The 19,490-nt window shown below is 38.4% G+C and overlaps 1 protein-coding gene across 1 annotated transcript in view; it reads left to right on the top strand.

The window, feature by feature from the left end:
- The window catches only part of BAALC (BAALC binder of MAP3K1 and KLF4), a 28,401-nt gene extending 9,226 nt beyond the window's left edge, over positions 1–19,175 (top strand). The window contains exons 2-3 of the mRNA XM_068932879.1: positions 11,671–11,840; positions 14,996–19,175. Coding sequence (XP_068788980.1) covers positions 11,671–11,840; positions 14,996–15,100 — 275 coding nt within the window. The 3' untranslated portion in view covers positions 15,101–19,175. The remainder of the gene's footprint in view (positions 1–11,670; positions 11,841–14,995) is intronic.
- The last annotated feature ends 315 nt before the right edge of the window (positions 19,176–19,490 follow it).

The following is a 19,490-nucleotide window of genomic DNA, read 5'->3' as shown; positions in this document are numbered from 1 at the left end:
CACTGCTGTTCCCCAAATTAATTCCCAGATGGAATATACCTTTAGGGAACCAGACTTGATTTACAGCTTTTCAGTGACTTGACAGTTTGCCTCGGCCTTTGTAAACTATGCCAATAGTTAGTCACTCACTGTTAAAATATACATCTAATGTCTTACCTTGAACCTTTAGCTTCAACGTCCAGCTGCTGAATCTTGCTGAGCAAAACTGAAGAGCCATTTCATCTCAGTTTTCATGTACACATAGGTATTTTTAACAGGTGTTTCTGTTTAGTCTACTTAATGATTTTTACTTTTCCTTGGTACAATTAATTGCAGTGATACTGTCTACTTATCTTAAAATTCCATGCTTGACTAGCTAGATAATGAGAATGATAAGAACACTTTCATTTCTGTAGTGGAAATTGTTCTAAAAACTTAATGGCTGATGTTGTATTACCACATCCCTAAGGAGAGACCCTGTGAACATCTGCAAATTCGAGCCACTGTTCAGAGCCTTTCTTAAAACAGGGTAGGTACAATTGTGGTAAGGATGACTGAGAGAGGAACAACAATCTGCAGCTCGTTTTCCATGTAGCATAGTGCTTTCATATAATGAGAACTTTTTTTTTTTTTTGGCTTTTTTTGTCCTGTCCTGTCAGACAGGAACTGATCCAAAAGCAAGAACCTTTGGAAAATAGGCTGCTTTGGCTTAGTTTGAACACCCATGAAGTAAGGTATTGTGCACAGAGTGTATGATTGTGTAAAGTGAATTTTTCATGGGCAGCACTGAAACATAAGCATATATTTTTTCATGTGAAGATCCATGCGCTACCTATATTTTTAAAATGCAGTATCATGAGAAGTACTTTGGAGATTGGCTATTTATATATTCATTTTTCACTTTTGAAGAATGAGCAATCTGCCTTAGGCACACAGTGTGGCACTGCTAAGTCACTTAGTCCATTCCAAATCATGATTTTCCCCGGTATAAAAAATAATTAGACTTCTAAGCCTTTGACCTCTCTCCTGTAAATGAAGGCTGTTCCAAAGTGTTGCCAATTCTTATTCCATAATATGGAGAAAATTCAATTCTTCATTCCAGTTCAAGTTCTTAAAATATGTATCTTCATCTGTGAAACTCTGTTGTCCTCACCTCATTAAATCTTTTCCTAGCACCCTGATTACAATTCTTTCATGTTTACACTTCTTATCTTCCCTTCCGGATTCAGATCAATTCCACCTCAGTTACTTTTGGAGTCTGTTTCCCATGTGGTATCCTTTGTCTTGCTGTAAGTCATAGCAGCCTTGATACCCTTTCAGTTCTCTCACTTCCAGAGACATGGTTGGCTTCCTGAAGGCCAGCTGGCACTAAACCTTTTCAGACCTTCCCTGCAGCTACAACTCATCTAAGTTTTCCCCAAGTTTTAGCACAAAGCTGTTATCTTCTGCTTCACAGGTTTTATTACCATGGACTTTGAGTCAGAAAGACCAGAGCCTTGGGTTCAAAGATGATAATAGCTCTTTAAATCTTGCCAGCTTCCAAAATAATAGAGCTTCTGAGACCACTTTAGTGGAATAGGGGCAGCATATTTTATTTGCGTGCAATAATTTGGAATCATTTTCATGTTCTGGAGCTGTGGGTACTGACGAGGCAACGTGCTTGGCTTTTAAGGAGGTAGATCGTTCAGCAGAGATTGCTGGGGATTCCACCTCAGCCAGCAGTAGCACGTAGCACAGCAGTAGCACGGATGAGGGAAAGAAGTGTAATAAAGAGTAAACATTGTTAGGAAAAACTGTGGCACTTCTTAGAAATCGGGAAGGGGCTTATACAACCCTGAAACTACCAGAGCTATTTTATGGGTTTTTTTTTATTTTATGATTTTTAGACATTAGGAATTAAAATCAACCTGTCTTTCTGAGGAGGAAGTAATTGCCTGTTTGCTACGTTTCAACAAAAATAAAATAAACTCCATGTGTGGATCCATAGGGTGCACAAGCAACATTTACTCAGGATTATAGGGACATTACCATTGAAAAACTTTACTGCGATAGAATGTAAAGCTCTGATATCTCTAATAATGCAAATATATTTTTCTGGTGACTAAATAATGAAAATGGACTCCCATTTTCCTGCAAATAATCAATGAATTATACAGAAGGGAGTTCTTGTTGGTATATGGACCGCTGACTGTATTTCAGCAAGCGTTTTATCTGGTTTCTTTAACACTCCTATAGCCAATAATACGAGAACAATTTCCAAAGTTGCAAGTAATTGTGTTAAACTTTGTAGAAAACACGAAGTCTGCAGAATCTTCAGGACCTCTTTAATTTGGTTAAATAGTCCCTGTAGCAACCATGGCCGTGGCAGGTGAGACCTTCAGAAGCAAAGGCTCTGATTCAGAGCACCGCATAATTTTTCATAATGAATTCACATATAGTATAGCAAAGCAGTTTGTGTCACGGTATTCTGGGCTGTGAAATCAGTACTTCCCAAACCCTGCGATGATACCTGGAGAAGTTAATACAGCTTAACAGGATCTACTTTTTGCTGCTTTATCTCCTTCTTTCCTTTGCCCTACTGAATCCTTTTAACGTGCTTTCTGGGACCCAGCCAAGAGGAGGAAGCCTCAGAGAGCTGGGAGGCAATAGAGGCTTTTTGGATCATAGAGCGGGAGGCCCTGGCCTCCTGAATACATACGGCCACATAAGTGGGGAAATTGAAATAAATAGACTATGACATTGGCTTCTCTGACTTGAAGAAATTTCATTCTCATTTCCTTGAGGAAAAGAGAATTGAGGGCTGTAATGTTTACCAGCCTCGTGGTGAGGATATAGTGTTTGAACACTTTCTCCCAGATATAAAAGCCATTTATATTCTAAATATTATGATTTTGCAAGCTAATTTAAGCACTGTTCAATTAACTGGTCATAATTTAAACTTGAAGTATTTCTTTAATGATTTTACTGCTCAGCCCTGAAAAATCTTCCAACCCTTTGAAACGACCACTGCATCTCAAGAACATTCAGATTTCTGTGCAACATGACTAGTCAAGAAATCTAAAAATGAGGCTGGATATTTTTTGGCGAAAGGCGCATTGTTAAAAATTGTTGCCCATGTGCATTTTGTATTTGGAATAAATACAAATTTCATATGCACTTTTCATACGTGGGGTATGTATGTATACAATTGTATTGTATACAGTTTCCTATTCATCCCATACTTGGGGTTCCAGCATTGTTAAGCCTGTTTGCAAGAGAATTGCACCATGATCCTGTGTCCTAATTTGAAATCAAAATATACCAATATGCAAACATTTAGCATCCAGCTGTACCTGGAAAATTAGACCATCTAAGGAATATCAAGGTTTGCAGCTTTAACAGTGTCCTTTTTGCATTTTACTTGTCTGGCTAGTGCTTGAATACTCTCTAGTAGAAGTCTTAATAATGTAGTAATAAATGAGATCTGATTTTCAGCACTACTTATCATGTGCTTATTTACCCAGATGCATGTTAAATTCCAGTTCTAGCATCTTTTAGAAATTCCTTTAGCCTATCATATATTAGACCATCTTGCCTCATTTCATACTAGCCATGGGAAGAGAAGTTTTGAAATATACAAGGATATCAGAATCTCATTTGTCTTACGCTCAGAAATGAAGTGACAGAAGGCAGGAAAATAAGCAAGCATGCCAACCCAAAAAGTAGGAAGATATAGTGCTTGGTCTCCCAGTTTTGCCAGGACTCCAAAATTCCTATAGTCATTTATATTTATTGAGCATATCCATCAAGAGCCAGTTTTTCCAGTATTCAATTGGACACTTATACCTTCATCTTCCAGAAGAGAATTGCATGTCTCCTGAACCTGACAGGACACAGAGGCCTATCTACCTGAGTCTAGTGGCAAGAGCAGGATCTAAGAGTTTGATTTGCCTTTTGCTATTTATCAGCTATTATACAAGCCCTGCTATCTTGCGTAAATATAGACTGCTTCATATTACTCTTCTTTATTACCTACTTACTTCAGTGCTGAAAGTGAAGTAGATGCTTTCTAAACAGAAAAGGAAGAGGCTGTTCGTACTCCTTGGATCAGCTGAATTCCCATAAACATTCAATGGTTGATAGCACAGTAGGGTGGTGAGTAGTCTCACCTTGGTATCACTTTTCATACACAAGTAAGGCACACGGTTTCCTTCTGCTCTCCTGAGGACTGTGGCACTCTGGGGGCGTTGCTGAATGCTACCTGGTTGAAGTCACTTCTGCCCAGCCAACGCATGGAGGACTTCAGGACAGGAAAAGAGGTCTCCTTCCCAGCACAGTGCCTTTTCCCCAGCAGGCAGGAGAAGCACTTTTGTGGAGATCTCTAAAAAGAGACTCCAAGGAATTTCAGTGGCCAGGATAGAACATGCAGAAGATGCAAATAAGTGGTTTGTTTTGCTTCACCATCTAAAATCCATATCACATTAGAGTTCAGATAAATCATTCTGGATTCTCCAAATGGCTGGGCAATAGGAAGATCCAGAAGTATGAACACTCTTTCTGATGATATTTTCGTGCTGCAACAGGTCCTCCCTCTGCAGACCTGCTGGATCCTTCATCCTGGCTTACAAACTCACTCTTTGCTATGACTGAAAAATCCTAAACCCTTCCTTGTTGGGTTTCCTGACTTTTCCTGACCATCTGGCCTCTGCATAGGAGGAAATGACTTAAAGTTTCCTTTCTTCCCAACCTCTACTCCCCTTATTTTTAATAAATCCATCCTGTGTTTCATTTATGCAGTAGGAGTACATGCCAGTACTCAGTCCTGCAGATGTGTGGTTTTCCCAAACATGAGCGGCTTCCAGTCAGGGAAGCAGGTATAGAAGACAGTTATTTCAGTGCTCTGTGTACTTAATGTTAAAAGCAATGAATTCAGTGATGGTAACAAATACGCATTTTCTCTGGAAGCAACTGTGTGTTGTAATAGCATTGTTCATTTTTCTTTGCCGTGAATTTTCTCGGAGTTCATCTTTACCGTGCACTGTGCCACAGTATCTTATTATGCAGGCGTTTTACGTATGTTACGCATTATTCATGAGATAACAGCCGTGATAAATAGAAAGGGCTAAACGAGAAAATTGACCCTTACTGATTTGTCTGTGGTCAATTCCAAAGATATAAATATGGCATACTAATCAACATTTACTCACTGTGAACAAATATATGCCTATTATTCAATACTATCCCGTGGGATAGCACAGGTTCCTGTAGACTCTTTGGGTCAGAATTCATGGCGCGTTTTGGCCACTACCTGGCACTTTAATATCGGGTTTGAAAATATTGTGGCAAGCACATGTGGAATAATTTTCTCCACAAAGGTCTGATTATTATGGGTAAGACTTAATCTCTGAATTACGAGGCTCTGTTATTACCCTTCCACATTTCTTGATACCATTAGCTATTGTAGCGTTTGTTATTTTTGTTAGTCACATAAATTTTCAACTCATCTTGGATCTTACTAAGATCTTGTTCTTTTAGCTATGTCTGTGCAAACAGATGCAGGCAGTCATACCTTCAGGCCCTCTGTGTTTTGAGAAGTTCCCTGTAGTCCTGATAATTAAGGGCTATTTGTAAATGCTGTTATCTCATTATTTGTCTCCCTGTCTGGATCGTTAGCAAATATATGCTAAAGAGTGTTAGATCTATCAAAAAGCCTCGAGGAACTTATATCTTCATCTTTTGCCATACAGAAAATCAGCCCTGTAGTTGTTCTCTTTTTTCCTGCCTCCGAGTCAGTTGATGAATCATGACACTATTTTGCTTTTTACTCCAGTGTTTGTTTCACAATCTGAATTAATTATGTCAGATTTTCCCCGCTCTTCACGTCATCCCTATTGCCATACTAAAAAACCTGGTTAGAAAGAGTTAAATTTTAAGAGTAAAAATTCCCTCTGATATTTAGGAGATACTCTCATTAAGTATCCATTGTGCATTAATTCTTAGGCATGACTAGGCTGTATGAAGAACGACAGCTACCTTTATATATTGCTTATCCTTGATTTTGTTATCACTAATGTTATCGTCATGATAGAAGAAATCAGAAATGCATGTCTTAAATTTTCATTCCACGTTTTAGATTTTCTTTGATTTCTCTGTGATGAACACCCTTATTTACTAAAATGATTATTTTAAAATCTTTCTTAGACTGTTTCCTCCCCATTTAAATGATTTCAGAGAGTTACAAAATATGATTTAAGCACACTTTATTTTGAGTAGGCATTAGCTTGCAAGTACGTGAGCAACTTTTCAGAGTATAAATTTAAATATATAACTCCTAAACTACAAAACGCCTGAGGCATTAAGAACTTACGTACTTTACTATTATGCACAAATTGCTTTTAAGTATCTAATGCTTATTGAAAAGAAATATTTCAGGAATGGCCTCAGTATTACATAATCCGTTTTCTGATTATATGAAAATGAATCCTATTTGTACATTGTATCTTATTTTCACTGATCACATTTGTGGAATGCTGCTGTCTGGGAATGTCTAAGAACTCATTAAACTTTTAAAAATACTTAGGATTATAGACAAAAGAGGGCTCAGAGAACATGGTGGGAGATGGGATTTGGTAAATGTTGCTCTTGGAGCAGTGAGGTTGAGAGGAAGAAGTTGAGAGGGAGATGTTAGGACAGATGTTTGGTATAGCCAGCAGAGAAGAGGAGCATCCTGGACAGATTTCCCCCCTGAACACATTAGTGAATTTACATGGGATTTTTAAGTGTCATTTGAGAATTGAAACATGTCTTTGAACAGTATTGTTTACTGTATTACTTCGTTATGAAAAACTCTTCTGTCCTTTTAAAAATAGTAGTGTCCTACCAGTGATTAATATACTGCTTTGTAGTCTGTAAAACAAAGAATCTTCACAATAACAACTATGGTTAATTAATAAAGGCAGTTTTAGAGCAGGGTTAGAATTAAGGTAACTAAATCATAGAAGGGTTCGTGATCTGCCTGCTAAAATCGGGTTTGGTGTTTGCTTGGACACACCGGATTTTTCACAGTGAAGAGAGTAGGAGAGTATCCCAGGAAGACTGGAAAAACTTGGACTTGGTGTCCTACTGGGAGTCTAAGTATTCAGCATCATGATAAACTGTTCATTATGAGTAGCAGCAGTTCTTGGAGAGCTAATTTTATTCTGGTTTTGTGAGCGATTTAAAAATACTGATGACTTTATTTTTATGCTAGTCGTCAGAATTTTCATGTTCTGATCATTTTGTGCTCTTCTAGGAGTTTATATTACCTTTAATATGCCTATTCTTCACATGTGATATATATATCAGACAGATTTGTCGTATCTTGCTGGGTTTCATGCTTACATTGAGATAGTTTTCATGTTAGGCAACTTTCTATTCAATACATACTAGTACAATTACAAAACTGTCCTGAAATATCCCTCTAAATTGTGGAACAGTTGAAACATACCCAGCTCTCCTATGGACAGATTTTAGTTTTGATTTGTAAAATTCAGTAAGCAGAATTGATTTTTATCTGTATTCCATTTTCCAAACGTCCATATTTTGGGAAGTTTGAACAAAAGGCGCTAATTTCATGCCAGCTTTTTAGCGGAAAAAAGTACTTGAGCCAATCTGTTTTTTCAAAATCTACTGAAGTTTTTGAATTTGAAAATACACAACATGAAAGTTTATTTGAGACTAGCACTGTTTGATCTAAATGATCAGACTTCCTAGTGAAAGAGGTTTTAGAGAAAAATTTATTTGTGTAGATGTCTATGTAATCAGTCAGTCACATCACATTGTAGCCTGGACCAGAAACTTCTGTAGAAATCTTTGGGACATCAATGTTACTCTGTAATGCGACAGGAATCTTTGGTGGATCTAGGCTAGAAGGATGGAACAAATAAATGTCTCCTGACGAAGGGATAGTTGGAAGCAATGTGAATGCACCTTCAGAGGATTTAGATAGCTCAGCAGTCAACTTAGTGAGAAGAAAGAGTGTAGAAGGATGAGTGGGTTTATTTTGGTTTTTTGGTAGTTGCACCAACGCAGGCTGCTTGTTTCCATTCTTGAGCTACCTTCTGAGTTGTGCCAGTAAAACTGCTTGCGTCGTTGGATGATGAATAAAGTCGAGGGATTGATCTGAATTAAAAATAACCTTTTTTTCCCTCGTGCTGCTGAAAGAAATGTTTGTCACACTACAGCGTAAAGGATTTCCATTGGACTGGTAGGAAAGGCAAGAGTCACAGTTGCCCGTGCAGGCTGGAAAGCTGGTAGAAAGGAAGAGGGCAGGCAGCGTTGCAGTGGGAGAAGCCCAGAGCAAATTGTTTTGCGCGGTTCTCACTGGAAAGATAGACCTGGATTTCTGAGCAACGGCGCTGCTCACGGTTGCGTATTCTTCCTGCGTCCATTGAACGAGAACTCATGTACGTTCTTCAGAAATAAACGCAATTACATGCAGTGAAGTACATGTCTTATCACCCATTTCTCCCCCTGATGGGAACAGTCTGGCAAGCCCTGAAGCACCAACTAACCATTCCTGACAAAAAGGTCACCCTTACCTTGGCGAAGGTTTGATAATCACTCAGAAACTCTCACTGGGGGACTGGAGCCGTAAGAATGTTCTAGGCTTGCAAGTTCATTTGAAAATAAAATATATGAATTTGACAGAGCATTGTAATGAGACATACTATTTTTCCTGGCCTCATGAGGCCCACACACTTTTGGCAGGGGTTGTCCTGGCAGGGAGCTGGAAAACGAGAGTGAGAGCAATGTTACTGAACCCATTTGTTTAAATTTCTGCTGAAGCTCTCTGCAAATTTAGACAGCGGAAGACAGAGGAGGACGGTTACCGAACCCATGCTGTGAGGACGATGCACACATCCAGAAAGATAGCCTGGTGTGAACGGCACTGAGACAAGATTCGGAGAGTTGCCACCCTGCTAGCTCGCAGCTTCCGGGTCGCAAAAACTTAAAAAAATGTAACTGTTCCATTTTTGTGTACTATGGCAAACCCCAAATAGCAATGCAAAATATTTGCCATCTAAAAAGCCACAGATCTGTTCCTGACCTTTTCTCTATTATCATCTTTGTTTTGTAAACAGCATTTTTGTTATACATCCAGTCCATAAAATATGTTTCACTTTATGAATTGCCAACAAATTTTGTGCTCTCACTTCCACTGCTCATGCGTTCTCACTGTGTTTTCTTCTCAGTGCTCGTATCTAAAGAGCAAGTTATTGAAGTCTAAACTGTTGCCTACCCTGTAAATCATCTATTTGCTAATGAAACAATTCTAAAAGAGTTTCTTAGCTTCCGAATAGCGAACATGATAAGGTCAGTTTAAGATAACCAAGCCTTTTGCACTGCTGAGGAACCCTAGTGTTGGTGATCACTAGATCAACTGTAGAAAGATATACTGGGAGCGATGCTGGAAAGCTCAGATATCTGCTTCATTCTGCTGATATCTGGTTCATTTCTGACAAGTACTGGCGAAAAGGTCTCTTTCTTGCAATGAATGACGCTCAAGCTGCAAACTAACAGAGGTGAAAAAATGAACCAGATAAACCATTTTCAGGATTGAGATTTTTCCATCAGCTTATGGAAACGTATTGATGTGAAGAAAATTGTTCTACGAGAGACTGTAAGAGCAACACAATCATCTGATAATGAACACTTGTGCTTTATAACAAAGCTGCTTTTCAGCTGACAGCTGTTTCACAAGATGGCTTAGTTACAGGCCAGATGGCCAAAACGGCGCATGGTAGAAAGTAATTTAGAAGAATGACTCCACAGAAGGAAAATCTCATAATTCATGTAAGTTTAAAATGTCCGCGATTCAATTAATGGAATTAGTATATAATGCCTAGAGCATTTTGCCTGTTCAAAGCATTTCTCAAGCTTGCTCACACAGCTCCGCTGCAAAGTGAATAAGTAGACTGTGCGGTGACTACGTAGTAGGTTTAGAGTTATTATTCATACATAACTAATTACCTCTCCATCTCCCTTCCTGAAAATTGATTTTGTGTGTGATATCAGTCTATAAAATGTATTGCTCTGCACCAAGTCACTTTTCCACCTCTCATCTTGCTCTGGGGAGTGGTAGGAATGCAGAAGATCTGAAATACGAGTAGGTATGGACTTTCTGGAGATGCAGGAGAGGTGAGGTTTACTGTTGCCTTATGGGAAGTTACTTGTAGCTTCAGGCATGAGAACATTAGTTTTATTATCTGGAAGAAAAAGGTAGTTTCCAAAGACTCAAGTACTTTTTAGGTTTTTTACTTAAAATATAGTACAATATTTTAAAGTTTCAAAATGATCTTTTCTCTATCAAGAAGTAGATACTTTCCTATTATTTTTGGTGATCAGCAACACAAGGTAAACTGGCTTATGAAAACTCTTAACACCATCTTCTGACTGCTTAGGGAAATGCAGTGACAAGTTTTATTTAGACTTCTTAAATCTGACATGACCTTACACATTTTGAGTAACAAGAACTTGAACATTCGGTTGATTCCTTTTACTATATCTGGAACAGCTGTTTTGACATGCTGTTTCGATTAGCTTTGTTGCTTTCAGTCATTGTCTTTAGCAAGCTGCTACTGGTGTTTCTTTCTATTGATAAAGCAACTTTTCTTACAGACTTCTGGGACAGAATTCAGGACTTCTTCTGTTTCATTTTTAATATTCTTAATGCTGCACTTAAATTCCCTTCTGCCTCATGGCAAGTGGATTTGATGATGCAATGCGCATTTCAAGTAGCAATAAATTGTCATTGTTCTTCCTCACTCTTATTTTTCCTTTAATATTGGTCAATACTTGCTTCTTGCAGTTTTGATGCTTGCATTGCCAGTTTGTTAGTAGATCTATCTGGGTTTTTTTTCTGTTAGACCATAAAGCTCTTTATAAATGAGCTTTGCTAAAAAAATGGAGAGCTACAGCGATGCATCCGCCATCCATCCCTATTTGGATTTCAGACCTGGTGTTGCAACCAGATGTCTTCTGGGCTCACCATAAATGACAACTCATTTTTGTCAATGTAATAAGATGAGTAAATTTTTAGGCTGGTCAACATCATATTTGTATTGTACATGCCTTATCCATGCAGCTAGAGCGGAAAGCAAATACTAATTAATCACTTACTTGATTATTGATAGCTAAAACAGTATAAAATCTATTTTTTCCAAATTCTTTCCTCAACTTCTGCTTAAGCAAATGTTCAAGGCCATAAATAAAGCCATCTCTCCATCCGTATTGGTCTCACCTCAGCTCTAACCCCTACGTTTAGCATAACTGAAACAGATTTAAGGGAAGCTCCTTTTTGTGCCTGCCCCTGAGTCCTTAGTTAAGCCCTCACTCATGCAAGCAGCTCTGTGTGTGGAAACTCCACAAGCAGCAGCCAGCAGGGATCTGCAGTTGAACAAAGGGCTACTAACATGCTGCACTCATATTAAAGAGTTTTCCTTGTTTTCTGAGCCACCGTTTCACAGAAGAGGGAATACGGGAGAAAGAACAAATAATGAAAATGTAAGGAGAAAGGTTACAAAAGGAGGCAGAAGGCTCTCACTGTAGCACCATCAAGCACCTTTCATGACTTGCGTTATTACGAAAAAGTGGTAAAATAGGAGGAAACCATAGCCACGGTTATAAGCTACTATGTAGTAGTAATTACATGATTTCGTATATCCCTTCTAGGTATTTTAGAGGATGGAAAATCAGCTCAGACAGGTGTGACTACAGCATCAACCACAACTGGAATTCTGAACACCGAGAAAAAACCCAACTGTGGTCCTCAGTGTGCCAACTCCACAGTTCCCGGCACTGGAGCTGTGGCACAGAGGCCGAACAGCTTCCGAACAGCAGAGGTAGGACTGTAATTATGTTCCATGATGCTCAGGACTAGCTTCAACCAGATCAAAATTATTTCTGTGACAATATTCCTTTCTGCAGTCAAACTCTATTAGATACTTGGGGATAAGATAGAATAGTCGCAGCGCAGCCACAGCATGATTAAGTCTAGCACCTCTGACAGTGTCACGCCTGAGTGGCCACAGAATTGATGTTTTATTCAGCAGCTGGAGTAACTCACATGCCTATCACAGCAAAAACCCCTACACTGTCTGTTTTTCAACTCAATCAAACTATGTCACGTATTGTGCAAGCTGTTTAGATTAATAATCTGAAAGAGAATATGCTTTTCCTTAATTAATGCTTTGCTTGAGTTGTATTCGCTGCATGAACCCTGGTTCATTCAAGGCTGAATGCAAAGCCTAAGAAAGTCAATGGGAGTCTTTTCAGTAACTTCAGCAGGCCTGGATCGGATCCTCTGTCCTCCTCCCCCTCACCTACTCTATACTTTGTAGAAGATTCATCCAATGTAACAGTAATGTATGAAAAAATAAGAGTTTGGTGCCAGATATCTCCTCTCCTAGCTGTCTACCCTGCTTATTTCTCATGGGTTTCCACTGCTGCGCTGTTCATGTAGCAACTGCTCAACTGCTGCAGATTAAAGTAATCCAAAAATCACAGCTGGTTTACCACTTTCTCAGTTTCTCAGAGGCCAAGAATCTCACAGAACGGAGTGTCATGGATAGTGGGGACAGGAACTTCTACAACCATCCCATAATAAGCTCGATGTCCCCTCTTGTGAATCAGATCCTTGAGCAAGGGAAATTTAAGCCTAGAGGGACTAAGCAAATGCAAACGGGAACGTGGATCAAATTTTACCTTGCATTTGCTAACAGCAAGCACATTGGTACCTATGTGTTAGTCTTAAACCTTCATTGTATAATATCTTCCCTTCAGTACCCCTGAAGTATGGAAGTATTCCCCAGTGACATAGATTGTGCTGTATGTTTGCAGTAGATATTGCAGCTGCAGAAGTACAGGTACACATTCTGCATTTGCATGACATCTAGAGCCACAGGAGGTTTGCTGTAAATGAAAAACATGAATGCCTGTCATAACCAGTAGCCCACAGAGAAAAAATAATTGGTCAGATTGAATATGATTGAACAGAACTAACATAATTATTAATCCAATTTGTGAGACACTTGGCAACACTTGAGAATTATGTTGTATATCTGACATATTGTTGGAGAAGATTTTTCTTTTTTTAATTTTGCAAGCTATTGAAAAGTTGCTTCTGCATTAAGACTTAATGGGAAATATGGGCAAATTCCTGCAACATATTAATGAGTGAATGTTGACCGCAATGAGACTACCCAGTGAAGTATGGGTTACTGACTTGGGTCCTATGGCTGCGGTTGTAGCCTATGGCTTCTTCTAGCTAAGATACATTCGAGCATATATTTGTACTGTTACAGCTAAGTGTGCAGAGAACATTTCTGATTCTAAGCAGGGTATTTATATTATTCTGTGCACTTAAATGCAGGTATCTAAAGAAAGGAAGGTACTTTTGTCTGAATTTATTAGAGTCAAAAAAGAAATCTAGGTTCCTACAGTGGGCAAGTTGTAGTATCTGTGTTAGGTTCCAGCTCCGATTTACCATTCTGAATCTCTGTTTCTCCATTGACTATTTAGGGAAGCATAAGATGAACGGGTTTCTAGTTTGGACAGCTAAAGTTTACATGCCTAGAGAGAAGAGAATGTGACTGTCCTCCCACAACTCAAAATGTGCATATTTTATTCATCTGAATATTCTCATTGACTACAGTTTGTCTTTTATCTCTAGATGCTGTAGACAACCACGTGAGGTAATACACGTTGAGCTCTGGAGACTTGGCTTCTGCTATTGGCCTGTGGGGTGGTTTGGGGTAAATTGCTTTGTGTCTCTGTGTCTCATTTTCTCAGGCTTTAAGCTTTCGAGCATCCTGCTACTTTACCATAGCATTGGGTACAATCTTTGGTGTTGAATGGGAAAGGGTTTGACACGAGGCGGCACCTGGGAAATCTGCCTCCTAGTATCCTCTCATGAGGGTAATGGGAAAACGACTTGGATGCAAAAGACGTTGATGATGAAAACTAATAACAGTGAAGGCACTATAGTAGTCAAGAGCGAAGGTGATATCCGGATTATTTACTGCAATGGAGTGACAATAACCGAGTTTGATTTTCATGATGTATGTAGTCTTTGGAGAAACACTGAGTGGGCATGAACACTGGGGGACTAGATAGTAAGGGAGAAGATGTAACGCAGTTTGCAGAAATGTGAAGTAATGCACACTGGCAAATGTGATTCCCGGTTGTTGACCCCAGATAAATAAGTGTAGCTTCTGCTGATGTCAGCGGATGTTTACCTAGCATTATTTACCAGGCGAATTATGCCTAGTTTACCTGGCATTATTCACATTTACAAACAGTCTCAAGAACATTTAAGATGCAATGATCAAAAACACCTAACCCAACTCTGTGTTTATATCAGCCCAATTATAAGTGTGCTCTGCTAGACCTATCCAATTTACTGCATATTAGAATGTGTTGCTTATGGCAACAAGCAGACAAACTAGGAGATGAAGAAGGACAAATTTAAATTAAAGATGCACTTTCATATCTCAGAGAGACTGAATATTCTGGATATTTGGAAATTAATTGATGAAGATCTGGAAGGTATATATTGTACCGAGGTCTTATATGCAAGCGGAACTAAGTGCTATTTCAAAACTGTATTTTCATTTAAGAAACCTGCAAGAAAGCAGGGTTCTGTTTCAGGGCAGTCACACTCAGTTTCCAGTGACATCGAAGGAAACCATTAAGTTCCACTTCTGGACTGAAGCCAGATTTATTTGCTTTGCTTTTGAAAGACACACGTGCAGAAATCTTTATGATAGCCAAAAGCGTTGATCCAAGGCCTGCTTATGTCCATAGCCTTTAAAGCAGGCATAGAAGCTTACATCCAGGCTGAATGAGACAGTTGCTCTACATCACAGTGGTGTGTGAAGACTACTCAGGTCTTTGTGCTTATTAAATTGAACTGTTTCCATAAATGATGAGGTAATTGCCGATGACTTTTTGTCCTGTCTTGATGTGGAACTCATTGTATTGTTTAACGCTTTCACAGAGTAAACGGGACACAAAGATAATGCCCACAAAAGAAGTCACCATTAATGTTACAAAGAGCATCAGACAAAGCGACAGAAGGATAGCAAAGAATTGTGTCAATTAATGAAGTAAAGCGAAAGTGAGGATGGACCTACCAATACTTCGCTGCACTTTAAATGTGATCAGTCACGTAGCGCCTGAAGATCGCAAGATGACAGTGGGCAGCTGCTGCCGAGTGCCTTCAGAAACGTGTCCTGCAGAAAACAGCTGCGAACAGCCTGCGAGGTTCAGGTGTCACTTTTCTAATGCAGTGGCACTACACGGATATATGCCAAAATTTGTGCCATTTGTTTTTACAAAGTGCTATGTTCTCTACTTATAGATGTCTTGTTCTGCATTGCTATTAGGATGAGAGGTGTTGTTCATCTTAATTTAAAGCAGGAAATGAAAAAATGAATCAGCGTTTTTAGTCATAAGGAGTTTGAAGTAGGTACACTCAAATCTACAGAGTTCATTTAAAGAGCTTCACTTCAATAAAACTCAAACCCAGATATCTCAGAAATAAAGACACATGGATGGCTTCCATTATATCTCTTTTAAGCTATATATATCAGTTATATATAGTTACATCATATACTAGCCTTTTTATAGATTAATCTTTTAAATACTTAGTTTTAATTTACTTTCTATGTTGACAGAATTTATGTCTTAAAAATAATAGCTTACATATTCCGGTCTTACTTGAACTTCACTGTGTTAGCTGACAGGTAGAGTTCTGGCTACTCTCTTTTTTAGGCCCTTTAACTATTTTGAGACCCAGAGACACTTCACTAGACTCTGGAAAATAGTGGTCGCTCACCTTTACCTGACAATAACCATGCTTCTTAAAACAATGCTCCACTGATGATAGCTCCAAAATTTAACTTTATTTGATTAGACACAGTTGATTTGGTGGGCAGAACATGTATTTAATTGCATTATATGCATCCTGTATCATAGCACTCCATGTTTATCATAAATATACAGCTAAAAGGAATATAAATGTTCAGTGTCGTAAAGTCCAGCAATGAATTTAGCATATTGCTTCTTTATATAGAAGTAATAATACATATTCTCTGTGAGCTTATACTTTTATGAAGATAAAAGGTAAACTTATTTGCCTCCCCCATCAAGCACATGAGCATCCTTTGAGGACCATTTAAAATAACTACTCAAACACTGTTCATAACAAATGAGAATGGGAAGAAAATCTGTATATGAACTGCGGGAAGTCTTTTTTACACTTAGGCAAATAAGTATAAATAGCGTTGTGGGACTGAATCCTAATTTATTCCATATTAGGATGATTTTAATAACTTGCTGCTAGGTATATAAGTACTTAATACTTTACTTGGAGTACAACAACTCTATGCAGTCAGGAATTGTTTAGGTTAGTAATTGTTTTCTATTATTCCAACACAAAGACAAAGCAAAATACAGAGGCAGTGAGAGATTTTTGCATATATTAGGATATGTATTTTTAACAAATAGTTATTTTTAGATGTTCTAAAAAAGGACAAAGATCCTGTGTTAAGCTCTCTTCAGTGTGTTATCTCTTAAGTGATCTTGTGCTGCGTATTTACATAGAAGAGCTAACAAATACTGAAAATAATGTTATGTAGGTAAAACATGCTGTCTGCATTTATCCTTCCAACTTGTGGCTCTCTGCCAACTTGCTTGCAACATTAGAGGACAGGAAGGGACTTGACTCACTCTAACAATAAACAGCAGCTGCAGCAGCTCAGCAATATTAATTTAGAAATGGATAGCCATTGTTTTTGACCATGCACTAATCTAATTGAAAGCACACATTCAAGATTCTGCATTATTTATGCAGAGCAGAAAGTGAACCTTTTCAGAGCTGTGCCAAACTTGCAACCCACTTCTGTTTCAAAGGATTTACTGGCAGAGACAGTACAGTATAAAACAGTGTGATACAGAAAACCTGTGGAAAGTGATCAGTGATGCTGCTTTGTGCAAGGGTGCCTTGGATTTTGAAAGCGGGCAAAAGGGAAGTTTCATTGCTTGCCATTACTTAAGAAGCTGTTCCACAGATAGTTGTCTTGGATGGATACGAAGTTAGGGTGAATAGATGCAAAGACAGAGGAGTTCGAACAATGAGATTTACGAGCTAAGAAATTATTTCGTGATGATGCGCTGACCAGATGCATCTGGCATCTTGGGTCACACAGCAGGCGGAAGACTGCAAAGCTGCATCCTAAAAAGATATGAGAAATAGCTCTCGTTGCATGTGAGCAGTCAGCAGGGAGTCTGACTTTTGAGTCTTATATTCAGAGCATGAGATGTGGCAGGATGGTTAGCAGGGGATGGCGTTGGTGCGTAATTATCTGTGCAATACTGCAGACCTTGGTCATGCTGCCATGTCCCTCATCAGAATGGCAGTTGTGGAGTCATGAAAGTTGCCTGCTCTGGTTGACCCCTGTATCTGCTCATGACAACTTGTCTGAGCTAGTTCGAGATCCAAGGAACCAGTTTATATCCTGAACCGTAACTTTAGGGCATTCAAAGATTGATCTGACTTTTGTGTTATGAGCCATACCTAGTTACAAGCAACCTTATAAACTCTTTTCATGTAGCATATTACTGTTCTTATTTCTTAAGAGATAAGTGAAAAGACATTACATTATGTCTTCGATAGCTTGTTAGTTCTTCAAGCATAAGTTCCCAATGACCTCAACAGAACTAAGATTGTGTGGTGGAGACGTGAGTTCTGCCTGTGCGCTTACATAGGGTTATATTTATGTTTTCTTTGCTCTGCCTGTACTAGAGACAACCAGTAGTTGAAACAACCAATTTGTTTATGAAATAATATACCACTCAGTATAACTAAGGGTAACCAAGTCTAGTCTATACTGCTTAAGACAACTTAAAAGTCCTAAAAATAGTTTCCTCTGCTGGTTTTAAGGCACGAAGCAAGCTCGAAGAATCATCCAGACATCTTCACTCCAGGAGGCCTTTCTAGGAGTGAAGCGTCTCATCTACAGGGTTTGTTCTTCAGCTAGGATCTTTAAAATATAAATGGCCCAAGTGCAGGAAATAATACAACCAGGGTAGAAGACACACACACTTTTAGGTAAAGGACCTGCTGAAATCTTTGCCTTCTTACAAAACAGGATTTTTGAAATGTAATTTTCCCACACAAGGTGTTATGCCACTTAATTTGTTCCCCATTCCTTGGCTGCACAAGAGGATTTGTACAGCTAGCCTGAAACAACACTCCTTCTACTGAAATTATTTGCCAACCGTGGGTGAGTTTTTAAGATTTACCTTAGCTCAGATTTTAAATAGAAACAAACTAACTTTGTTGTGTTTCCACAGTTCCAATACAACATGCAGATAGGACTTTCTTCTGATACGTATATACACATAAAATACGTTTTCTTCTGATATACGAGAAATTGAGACACTAAAATAAATTTCAGAATGACCATTTGAAATTGTATACAAAGCAGCCCTTGGATAAAGAAGAGAAAGAATTCATAGTTGCCAGTAGATGACGTTAGGCAAATTCACCCTCTCTTGTAACTCAGTGGAATTTCAATCTTTTGCTATTCCTTGATTGTGTCCCTTACACTTTCCTAGTGTATTTCAGAATTTCGGCATTACTCTGTGCCGTTCATTGGAGGACACACAATTTTACTGTGCAGCAAAAATGATCATTCATTGAAAATGGAAGAAAGTACAATTATTGTGTAAGCAATATATAAGTACTGGGTTAAACATGCATCCTTGTTATCTACAAGACTAAGGTCACATACGAAACAGATTATTTTGATCTTCCTAGTATGGTCGTATACATACTCACATGTGCATGTCTGTGCATGTGTACACTGCAGTGTCTTTAATATGTAATTGTGTTCTGCAGGTCATGCATGGTTTTTGTGAACCTTTCATTTGTGTTTTTAATTATGACACACGAGTGTAAAATGTTTGAATGTTTGAACTGAAATCTGTTTAACATGCCTTATGAAAAGAATGAGCTATAACATTTGTGCACAGAAATGGTGTTTGAAAAATCAGGCTTAGTTTTATTTGGAAATATGAATAATCTATCTAAGGAAGGATTCAAAGTAGAATAAAAGGAGCATTTTTGTACTCTCATTTTCTTTGCAAATTATTGAAGATTGACCTTCAACTTGAAAAAAAAAAAGAAAATCTTTTAGACTGATGTGTCTGTTTATTATCCTGTGCATTTAATATTCCTGTGCTTGTTGTTGATTTATCTTTAAAAATTAGGACCAACAACTGAGAAGGTATAGTGAATGGTTCCCACTTCCTCACTTGATGGAATCAGAATATTTTTGTACCTAATAGTCTCAAGCTGAGGCTTGTGGACTGCATGGTCACCTAAAATACATATTCTCACCAGAAGAAACTGCTGTATTTGCTAAAGAGGGTTTATAAGATGAAAAATGGGAGGAACTGTAGCTTTCATAATTACAAACAAGAAAGCT

The sequence above is a fragment of the Struthio camelus genome, chromosome 2 (assembly GCF_040807025.1).
Source record: "Struthio camelus isolate bStrCam1 chromosome 2, bStrCam1.hap1, whole genome shotgun sequence".
Classification (NCBI taxonomy): domain Eukaryota; kingdom Metazoa; phylum Chordata; class Aves; order Struthioniformes; family Struthionidae; genus Struthio; species Struthio camelus.
This window is presented reverse-complemented; position numbering and strand designations above follow the sequence as displayed.